Source organism: Bactrocera dorsalis, chromosome 1 (assembly GCF_023373825.1).
Source record: "Bactrocera dorsalis isolate Fly_Bdor chromosome 1, ASM2337382v1, whole genome shotgun sequence".
Classification (NCBI taxonomy): domain Eukaryota; kingdom Metazoa; phylum Arthropoda; class Insecta; order Diptera; family Tephritidae; genus Bactrocera; species Bactrocera dorsalis.
In genome coordinates this window covers 45793113-45805130 of record NC_064303.1, presented here as the reverse complement: position 1 = coordinate 45805130, position 12018 = coordinate 45793113, and the positions used below count along the sequence as shown (strand labels likewise).

Below are 12018 nucleotides of genomic sequence, written 5' to 3'. Positions count from 1 at the left end.
CCGAGCAAACTCTTGTAGGACCTAAAAAGGTGATCTAGTGACTAATGTTAAGCATGCTCTCAAAGTTATGCTGCGGAACGGCAGTGAAAGTGTAACATCTGGAGATGACGCACTCGATTCCCCATTCGATGAAGGTGAAATAGATGTTCCATTGCACGACTGTGATGACGTTCAATGGGCAATCACCCACCTGAAGAACAAAAATACGTCAGGGGAGATATTCAAATACGGCGGCATAGAACATCCATCAGCTTCTACTCTGGTATTAGCCTTCTAAATATCGCAAATTAGGTCTTATAGAGCGTAGTGTGTGAAAGAAGTCCATCTGATTGGACCTTGTCAATGTGGCTTTAGACCTGCAAAATCTACGACAAGATTTTCACCATGCGCCAAAGCTTTATCTGAACTTGGTATCCCCGCATAGCTAATACGGCTGTGTAAGCTGACATAGACCAACACCAATAGCTCCGCCAAGATTGGGAAAGACTTCTATAAGCCGTCCGGTGACTTCTTCAATCTATTGCTGGTGAAAATAATACGAACTGAAAGCTAAATACGGAAGGTATAATCATGTACAAGAGTGTACTCTGCTGGCGTACACCGATGATATTGATATCATTGGCCACTACAACCGCGCCATTAGTTCTGCCTTCTCCAGACTGGATAAGACACAGAAGCATATAGATCAGTTTGTGAACGAGAACAAGACAAAATATCTCTTGCCATCAAATAACAGGCACTACTTTGGACTGAGTGGGTAAGAGGAAAATAAACTCCTCTATTAACGAACAAAGATCAAACTCTACAAGTCCCTCATTATTCCTGTCCTCCTATATTCAAGGAAACGGGTGCCGGGCGTGCCAAAGAGGCCGCAAAAAAGCGGGAGATTACACGGGAACCTGTCGTTGTTGGGGGTGGGGCAGTCAGCCATGTTGCGGCTGCCAAAAGGATTACAGGGGAGCTTAACGAGCTTGTGTTCGAGTCGAGGAATTTTGAGGTAGGGACTGCGAAGGGGCTGTATGAGGCGCTCCTAATGACGGTAATAACCGAGAATGCCCATCTTCGCGGTCAAGTCGAGGACCTTAGGGGGAGTTGTGGGAGTTCCTCCTCTTCGGCGCCGAGCAGGTCAATGCCGGTCGGCACCGATGCCTGCGCCTCCAGCACCTGAGCTTGAGGCAATCGCACCGGGGACGCCGAAGCCTGTGGAGACCTGGTCGGTCGTGGTCAGGAGTAAGGGGCCCGCAACTTCCTCTAAGGAAGTTATTCAGAAGGTAGTGAAGGAGGTGGGTCCCTCACTTGGCGTGAGGGTCCACGAGGTTAGGCCTATCAAGGGTGGTGGGGCGGTTATTCGCACTCGCTCCGTCCTAGAGAGGGAGAGAGTGGCGAATAACAAAAAATTCGGGGAGTTGGGGTTGGACGTCTCTGTCAACAGGAAGTTGGGTCGTCGGGTGGTAGTCCAGGGGGTCCATACGGAGATCCCCCATGAAGAATTCATGGAGGAACTACACCGGCTGAACCTCCAGGATTTCAGCCCGGCATCCCAGAGGACTGACGTGAGGATGGTCAGTCGTCCCTGGAAGGTGGCCGCTGATGGTAGCACCAATGTCGTCCTTGATGGTACGGACAAATTGATGTCCGCCCTCTTGGAGGCAGATCGGTGCTACATAAAGTGGTTCTCCTTCAGGGTGCGACCGGATAGCCCCGTCGCTGGATGCTTCCGTTGTATGGGATTTGACCATAGGGTGGCTGAATGTAGGGCTAGATCAGATGTCTGTCGTCAATGCACCAATGCAATGCACCGCATTGTCGCAACTGTGAGTTTAAGGGTAGGCCAGCTGGGCATCTGATGATGTCAGCTGTCTGCCCTATCTATTGTGGCATCGTTGAGCGCGCCCTCGCCAGACACTGATGGGGGGGATTATCCAGCTCAACTGTCAGGGCTCTTATGCCGTAATGTGTGAGTTGGGGGGTTGTATGGTAGAGGGTGGGTGCGGTATTGATCTACTCCAGGAGCCCTACGCCACCAATGGTGTGGTTCGGGGTCTTCCTGGGGGTTTTAGGGTCTTCACTGACCTTAGAGTTAACGCCGCAATAGTTGTGAATAATCCACGCTACGATTGCGTAGTGGTGGATTCTTCACAACTGGGTATATGTGTAGCGGTAGAAGGGGAGTTCGGTAGGATGATTGTCGCTAGTTTGTATTGCAAATATAGCGAGCCCCTAGAGCCCTACCTGGGCTACATGGATAAGCTACTACTACTTGCGAGTAGTAGCCCATTTATCCTAGGGTTGGATGCGAATGCTTCGTCCTCGATGTGGTTTAGTAAGGTATCCCGGCATTCGTCTGGATACTAAAGCCACAGTCGAGGCGAGGCATTAAGCGAATGGGTGGTGGCTAATAGCCTCCACGTTTTGAATGAGCCGAGCGAATGGTATACGTTCGATGGGCCTGGGGGCGTAAGCGACATTGACGTGACGTTTATGAACGAGGCAGCAAGTAGGGCTTTTGGTGTTAGTTGCGAGGTTAGGGGAAGGTGGGGATTGAGTGACCATAATTTGCTTCAAATTGTGGTCACCCCTCGATCCCCTCCTTCACCTTATGAGAGTCCATTGCGGCGATGGCGTACCACTGGTACTGACTGGAACCAATATGAACTCTTGGTTAGGGAAGCGGTATCCGATATACCGCTTAGTGAGTTTGAGGAGTTGGGGGTTGACGAGCAAATTGCTTGTCTATACGGGGTAGTTTGGGGGCTAAATGATAAGGTATTTAGGAGGTGTGAAAGTCGTAAGGTTAGTAAAGTTAAATGGTGGACGCGTGAGCTAACCTTGAAGAGGAGGACTGTCAGGCGTTTGAGGCGAAAGTTTCAACGCGCTCGACGGTCCAATTCTGATAGGCTGTCCCAGCTTAGGTACGAATTTAGTTGTGCGGATAGGGAGTACAAAGAGATGTTAGTAAAAGTTAAAAAGGAAGAGTGGAGGAGCTTTGTTAGAGAGGATAGGAACGACCCCTGGGGTCAAGTCTATAGGATCTGCAGGGGTCGTAGGAGGGAGGATATCACCCCTCTTCGCGTCGGTGACACTCTGTTATCGTCGTGGAGAGAGTGTGCGGGGGCTCTGTTAGGTGCGTTCTTTCCTAGGTCGGAGGTGCAGGTACCTCAAGCACAAGAGGTGCCTGTCCCTCCATTAGATTATGGGGAGTTGGGGTACGCCTTTGGCCTGGTTAGGTCTAAACGGTCCCCAGGTTTTGATGGTTTGAACGGAGAGATGTGTAAAAGCTTATGGAAGTTCATTCCGGAATACCTGGAGGCCATTTATAATAAGTGCGTCTGGGAGGGATACTTTCCACGCTAGTGGAAAAGTGCTAGGGTTGTTCCTCTCCTGAAGTCCCCTGATAAGGTCAGGAGCGATCCTCGATCTTATCGGGGCATCAGTCTCCTTCCAGTACTTGGAAAAGTGCTGGAAAGAGTCATGGTGGAACGGCTTCAGGAGCTAACGCGGGGTATGTGGTCGGATAGGCAGTTTGGGTTCAGGAAAGGACGCAGTATAGAGGATGCGTGGTTTTTTGTGCAGAATGTCGTTAGGGAGAATGTCAACAAATATGTCCTTGGCATATTTCTTGACTTCAAGGGGGCATTTGACTACCTAAGCTGGGATCGAGTGTTGCAACGGCTGGAGGAGCTTGGCTGTCCGGAAATTACTCTTTAGCGGAGTTATTTTTCGGACAGAAAGGCCTCTCTTGTCGGCATGAATGGGAGTGTGGAGATTGGAGTTGTTCAAGGCTGCCCGCAGGGTTCCATCTGTGGTCCATATATTTGGAACCTTATGATGGACACTCTGCTTGGGCAGCTCGAACCACTCTGTAAATGTTGCGCGTATGCGGACGACCTTCTTCTTATGGCTCGAGGTTGGAACTAGAACGGGCGGGAGGAGATCTCTTAGAGATCGTTAATTCTTGGGGTTTAGGTGTGGGGGTTGACATATCGATGGACAAAACGGTGGCAATGCTGCTGAAAGGTAGATTGTCGCCGTTTCGTCCACCGATTGTCCGTGTGAACGGGGTCAGCATCAGATATGTGACGCAAGTCAAGTATCTGGGGCTGACCATAAGTGAAAGGATGTGTTTTACTCCACACTTTGCGAAGGTGAAGGAGCGACTGCAGGCAGCCGTAGGCAAAATACGACGTATTTTGAGGAGCGATTGGGGTCTCGGACGTCGTGCTGTCCGCACCATATATCGTGGCTTGTTTGTGGCCTGTGCCACATATGGAGCCCCTGTATGGTGGGAGGCAACCACGACTGTCCTGGATTCTCAAAAACTCCTCTCAATACAGCGTTGAGGATATCTCAGACTTCAGATTTTGTCTGAGTCTGGGTTTTCTGCTTACGGGGCATGGGCCTCTGAATGCATTTTTGCATCAGAGGCACCTATCAGATACGTCAGGGTGTTTTTGTGGGGCGGGGTCAGAAAATTGGTCGCATTTAATTGCGGAGTGCCCGATGTACTCGGACATTAGGGATCTGGGTGGTATGGGGATTAGCTGGACTGATGGACGATTAGATGTTAGTGGTGTGATCTCCACTAGTCGGAATACCGAACAGTTAGGGTTGTTTGCGTGTGAACTATTTAAGCGGCGAAGGCGGTTAGCTGGATGTTAGGGTTTTTAGTTTTTTGTATGATTGGTGTGTGTAAGTGATGTATGTATGGGGTCCAACCCCTGGCCACCAGTCCAGAGCAGTATGGAAGCTCAACTGGTAGTAGTTTCGACTACGAGGTCTGACCGGAGACTTAATTCTGGTACCACGGGGAGCAGGAGCCCTTGGAGGTAACTCCAACCTGCTCATGCGGACTGGCCCCTCGGAGAGTATCGTGGTGGTTGTGGTTGAAACCCAAATCGCGGGAAGAACTGACTTTGTCAGTTGAATGTGGAGTTGCATTGCAACCGGGTGCCGGACCCAAAGCACGGCAGAGGTTTTAGATGGGCCTCGAACCCGACCAAGGTGGTTAGTGTGTACATTCCACACTGCCAATTGGTACTGAAAATGCTTAGCATTCTCAGGGCGCTGATCAACGCATTGATTTGATCCGCTGTGCTTTTGAGCGCCGTGGAGTAAAGTTGTCGTCAGCAGGTACCCACGTAAAACACACCGGACGTTGTCCTCCTATATGGTGCGGTGGCAGAGACAATGACGTTATCTTATGATTCGGCCTAGGATTGTTCGAGAGAATGGCTTTGCGGAAGAATAATGGTCCTCTGCGCATTGTGCTGTATATAATTCGGCGACATTTAGATAGTTCAGCGAAGCAAGAGACAGTGGGTGTCCAGGCTATGTTGGAGAAATTTAGCTGTTATTGAGAGTTTGCCACAAAATACTAGGTTTAACTTTTATTTAACTAAAAATAATATTCCGTTTTCTTTGAGTTGTAATTATATTGTCTTATTGAATTTAGATGTTTATATTTTATTTCTTTTTTTATATTAAACAAATAAAGTGTGAAATTTTAATAAATTTGTTTTGTTTACCTTAATCAACATTTAATGTTTAAAACAAAATTAAAATAGAAGATCACCGGCAATTACCGTCTGTGTACCATATTTCAGTTGCAAGTGATTTGTTCGATACGGATATGAATACATATATGCAATGTTGGTAAGATTCATATATGAATGTACATACCTATATAGTTTTTATTAATTGTGATTCTTGAATTGTCATCTCGCTTCCATTTAATAATTGGTCGTGGGCTACCACTGGCTCGGCAACGCAGGGATATATTAGTACCTTCACGTACAATAACATCACTGGAACTGAGTGAATCATCGATGTTGGGTGGTACTTTATTCAAAACAAAACCGGTGATATAAAACACAACAATGGTTAATTGTTTTCAAATTAGTATTTTAATTAATGATTTTGTTAATGTTGTTAGTTTTCTTCATCATATAAAATGTAGAATAAGTATAGTATATGTATATTTTTGGGGTCTTACAGCCTATTTCATACATTTTCTACCTTTAATTAACGATACTAATAAGAGAAAAAATTTGTGGGATAGGATTATGTCTGTATATATTTCAAAGTAAAAAAAAATGTAAAAAGATTCACTTAAATTAAACAATTTTCACGTTAACCATTGCTTGAAATACCATAAATAATTCGGATATGCAGATGTGTTGTTTACGCCAAGTCTGCTTTAGCTTTCAAGTAAAAAGATCATGAAAATTTTTTATTATTTTTTTTTTCAATTCTTACACCAGCGAGTCTTTTAATATTTGTTTGTTGAAAAATTCTAACAAAATGTGAACCCTACGAGTATTTCCGAATTTATACAGAGTGTAATAGCTGTGCACCTAATGGTTGTTTGTACCACCTAAAATCAAGCGAGATTGATATAGGGCTATATATATAAATGATTAAGATATCTGCCTGCCTGTTCGTCCCTCTTTGCAAGTTGTAATTTAAGTAAAAATTCTGGGTATACATCAGAGAACTGCAACGAGTAAAAAATTTTTGTTCATAATAATATGTAAGTGACATATCCTAATGTTGCATTGGAGACTTTTGCCAGCAAAAGCATCGAATGCAACATTGCATTTTCGCCATTGAAAGCGGTCCCGCACATTAAGCGGCAACGTTAGATAAATCGCGTTTGTCCTACTCGCAAGGTTTTGATTGTGTTACAAAATATTATTTAATAAAAACTGTTATTTGTTACAAAAATATTATTCAATAAAAAACTATTATTGTTATAAAAATATTACTGGCGCAGTCGGTAGGATCTGTGCAAAGGATCCTAAATAAAAAAAAACCTATTCGTCTAAAATACCCTGAACAACGACTCGGGTTGTACCACTTTCTTTTAAATACACACAATCGTGTAAGGGCCAAAAACAAACTAAAATAAAAAATAAATAAATAATTTTGATACGTTTTAAATAAAGTAACTTTTCAAGCTATCAAAAAACACGATACATATATGTAGTGAAAAAAAGAAATTACATATCGTTTAAAACAAAAAGGAAGATCCAAACTTCAACACCGTAACCCTAAACAACGTGGTAGTGAAAAAAAAACATTGTGAAGGAAAAATAGAACAAAAATATCATGGAAAAACAATTTTTCGGTATGTCGTTCAAAGCAAAATGATTAAAACCTTAACATCATACATTCGGTAACTCAAAACAACGTGGTAGTGAAAGCACGTGGAAATGGAAAAGTGAAAGATATCGCTTAACATCGTGGAAAAGAATGTATATCGTATAAAATAAAAATATCATAACTTTAACATCGTAAAATAAAGATTCGGTAACTCTAAAACAACGTGCAGTTAAAGAACGTCGAAGTGACGAAAAAGAAAAAAATAGCGTAACAAATAAAATTAAGTTGTTTAACATAGAGAGTGTATAGCCAACGTAAAAGAGAAACGTGAAAAGTGAAGAAAAAATATCGTAAAGAACAAAACGAATAGATCAACAACAAGAACGTAAAAGTGGAACGACGAAGCGAAGAAAAAGAAAAAATTATCGTAACAAACAGAACGAACTAAGTTACGATGGAACAGTGGAACAAAAATATCACAATACGTTAAAAATAAAAATAAAATATAATAAAATAAAAAAAGAAATAAAATAAAATCAAAATAATTAATATACGAGAAAATAATTCAACAAAATCTCTACTCCACAATCCTTAATAACAAAAAAAAAAGTTGAAGAGAAAACGAATGCAGAATGTCGTAAGTGCGACTACCTACTTGGTGAAACATAATCAAAAGTCCAAAGGCAACATTATACACGAAGGTGAATAAAAACAAAGCAGACAGTTTTTGGAGGAAGAAGTGGACGAACTAAGCCAAATTTTGAAATCCATTAAAATGAAAGAGGCAAACAATATAATGAAGCGACAAACCAGAGAAATGGCGATCCAAAACATCAAACTTATTCAACCATTTGATGGTGATCGAATCTACTTAGCACTCTTTATTCAAGGCGTCGACGCGATCATGCCACAGTCTCCTGTTATATCGGAAGAGGCGAAAATATTCTATCTACATTGTGTCATAAAAGTACTCAGAGAAGCTGCATTGGACGTGGTTAGGCGAGAGCAACCACCAGATTGGATGACGCTGAGGCTGTTACTTATAAATGAAATTTAAAAATAATGTTAAGCTACTATGCGAAGAGATTAATTTAGAAGTTTGTAAAGTAAAGGGTGTTATCAAACTAAAAAATGAAAGTTAAAAAAAAGTTAAAAAAGAAGTGAAAATATTTTTGTATAATGAATGAGATCAGATAAGTTTGAAAACATTAAAAAGAGAATTGCCAAACTATTTAACTGCGTTTATAAACGCAAATCTTGCTACCGACCTTAAGTCAACAATCAAAATATTAAGAGAAAACGGTGTTTATGAAAATAATAAACAATTCTCTAATAACAATTCAAAGAAACTACGTAAACTCTAGAAAACAATTCAAAGAAACTACGTAATAATATGAATAGCAACAATAATAGTAATATAGAATATTTTGCAACCAATACGAATAAATTTCTAGTTCGCTCCAATTACAACATTTTTCAAAAATTTATCCATGGTCCAATCAAAATAATTATTATAAAAATAAACCATTTTTCAATGAACATAGCAATCAACATAATACTTTACAAAATAATAATTTTCCACAAGTTAGACATACACCTTTCAATTCTGCAAACATTTATACTAATAGAAACTTAAATAATTTAAAACAAGATAAGATTCATGGGTCAAACCAATCTCGATTAAGACGCTTTGGATATCCTGAACCAATGGAACAGGACCAGGTAAATTTTCACTTAACAGCCTCGAAAGGCTCCCCCCAATTGAATTGAAATTTAATAAAAAAATATTATAAATTTTTAGTCGACACAGGTTCATCAGTTAGTTTAATAAAGCCTGGAATATCCAAAGAAAAGATTATTTATGTTCAACCAATAACATTAACAACAGCGATAGGAAAAGTTTGTCTAAATGAAACCCAATAATTATTTAGCTATGAACATATAAAAAAACTGAAATTTTTCGTTTATAATTTTTCGAATAACTACGATGGTTTACTTGGTTGTAATATACTTAAGCTACTTAAAGCTAAAATTTATCTAGAAAAAAATATGATACATATGAATGGTGTTCGGTATAACTTTTTCAAGAATAAATCAAATTCTGAAAATTTTGATAATTGTCTTCAAGAATTAAATATGAACGAAAATCATAACACTAAAGATAGTAAATTTAGACTTGAACATTTAAATTCAGAAGATTTAAATAAATTTAAAAAACTTTTAAATAAATTTGAAAATATATTTTATAAAGAAGGGGACAAACTCACCTTTACTCATAAAATAAAACATAGAATTAAAACGGTTCATGAAGATCCAATATATGTAAAGTCGTATAGATATCCCGAAATTCACAAATCAGAAGTAAACAAACAAATAAAAGAAATGCTTCTAAATCAAATTATTTCTCATATTGATTCCCCATATTCAGCCCCAATTTGGGTGGTACCAAAGAAGTCAGATGCTTCAGGTAAAAATAAGTGGAGGATTGTTGTCGATTTTCGCAAGGTCAATAGTATTACTATCGATGATAGATATCCCATTCCAAACATGGATGAAATTCTCGAAAAACTAGGTAGGTGTATGTATTTTTCAACAATAGACTTAGCGCAAGGCTTCCATCAAATAGAAATGAATCCGGCAGATAGGAAAAAACAGCTTTCTCTACTCAGAGCGGACATTTTGTGCTTTTAAGAATTCCATTTGAGCTTAAAAATGCACCAGCCACCTTCCAGAGACTGATGAATACGGTTCTAGATGGTTTAATAGGGAGAGATTGTATAGTTAACTTAGACGACATTGTAGTATTCAGTACGTCATTACAGGAACACATAGAATCTCTAAACAGAGTTTTTCGCAAATTAAACGAAGCAAATCTGAAAATTCAGATGGATAAAAGCGAGTTTTTCAAAAGAGAAACCGAATTTCTTTGTCATATCATAACGCCAGAAGCCTAACCCTATAAAATCAAAGCAATTTTAAATTATCCCGTTCCTAAAACGGAAAAAGAAATAAAACAATGGCATATCCAAATTATGAGTAAATATTTACATTGACGACTGATGCGTCAAATGTGGCATTAGGGGCAGTGTTAAGTCAACAGGGATATCCAATTTGTTTTGCTAGTCGCACACTCAATGAACATGAGCTGTACTACTCAACTACTGAAAAAGAACTTTTTGCCATGGTTTGGGCTACCAAATATTTTAGACCATATTTATACGGCAGGAAATTTTTAATAAATAGTGATCATAGACCATTGCAATAGCAGCAATAGTGTAGCAGACGCTCTTATTAAAAAAAAAATCTAAATCTAACGTAGACACTGTTCATTCTGCCGATGAAGATTCCGAAAGTTTTATTAAGATAACAGAGCGGACATTAAATGTATTCAAAAATCAAATTAAATTAATAAGAGATTGTGAAGACTCAACTACAATAACGAAAGGTTTTTTTTAATAACCTAATTGTAATTACATACAAAGAATTAACTAGAGATTATATTAAAGATATAATTAAAACCCATTTATTAAAAAATAATACAACAATTTTTAAGCCCAATGGTACTGATTTTATACAATTTCAAAACGTTCATAAGACACTAATAACAACAAGTCGCAACAAGATTTATCGGTGTACAAAAGAATTAGAAAACATTACAGATTTTGCAAATTTTAAAAGTAAAGTACTTGAAATCCATTTAAGTGGACTTCATTAAGGTATAAGGAAGGTTGCCAAATGCTTTAAATTACAGTATTATTACCCCAATTATCTTAAGGAAATCACCAAAATAATAAATGAATGTGAAATATGTAATCATTGTAAGAACGATAATATTTTTAACAAAATGCCGTTCAAAATTACACCGCCAATTTACAAAATAAGAGAAAAATATGTTGTAGATTTTTGGAAATGGAATAATGAATATTATTTAACATGTATCGATTTATACTCTAAGTTAGCTATGATAGAAAAAGTTAAAGCATTGAACTGGCTAGAATCCAAAAAAGCATTGCTAAAAATTTTTAATTTTATGGGTCTTCCAAAAACTTTAAAATTCGACCAAGACCAAGGTTTAAATATTATAAACATTAAATAATGGTATAATTTATTAAATATAAAAGTAGAAGTAACCATCGTTAAAACTGGTATAGGTGACATTGAAAGACTACATAAGACTTTAAATGAAAAACTTAGAATAATCAACACTTCAGGTGATAAAGAGCTAAAATATTTAGAAATTGAATAAATACTTTTCACTCATAACCATATATTTGTTTACTCTACTACCAATGAAGTTCCATATACAATTTTTTTTAAGAAAGAGTCACCAAAACTCAAATTATTAAAGAAAAAAGAATAAATAATGTAAATAAAAACCGTCAAGAAAAAGATATTGACACAAACTTTGTAAACGCAGAAGTTTCGAGGAAGAGATTACTTAAACTTAGTAATCCATACAAAAAAGTTAGTCTTATTAAAACTGAAGAAGATGGCGAACATCATATTGTAAAGTTTAAAAGTCAAAATGTAAGAAAATATAAAACCAATTTAAAAGAAAAAAGAAAACCAACTAAAACTAAATCTAATAATTGAAAATTGTATCTTATCAATCTTATCATTCCTTTTTACTTAATCATTTTTATATGCTAAAGATATCTTTAAATATTGTAAGAATTCTATTTAAAAACTTTAACTTGTAAACAAAGAAAAATTGCGATGAGGACATTGCATTATTTTAAGATGGGAAGAGTGACATATCCTAATGTTGCATTGGAGACTTTTTCCAGCAAAAGCATCGAATGCAATATTGCCAACGTGCTTCAATTCAGCATTTTGCCATTGAACGCGGTCCCGCACATTAAGCGGCACCATTTGTTAAATCGCGTTTGTCACGACTCACTCACATTTCGTCATCCT

General features: G+C 38.6%; 1 protein-coding gene across 5 annotated transcripts in view; it reads right to left on the bottom strand.

The window, feature by feature from the left end:
- Positions 1 to 12018, bottom strand: part of LOC105233023 (lachesin) — a 373180-nt gene that overhangs the window by 132172 nt on the left and 228990 nt on the right. For 4 of the 5 annotated variants that reach the window (XM_049462635.1, XM_049462633.1, XM_049462632.1 and 1 more), the window contains exon 5: positions 5680 to 5838. The exons of the other annotated variant lie outside the window; for it this stretch is intronic. In XM_049462635.1, the coding sequence (XP_049318592.1) occupies positions 5680 to 5838 (159 nt within the window). The remainder of the gene's footprint in view (positions 1 to 5679; positions 5839 to 12018) is intronic. 5 annotated transcript variants of the gene reach the window in all.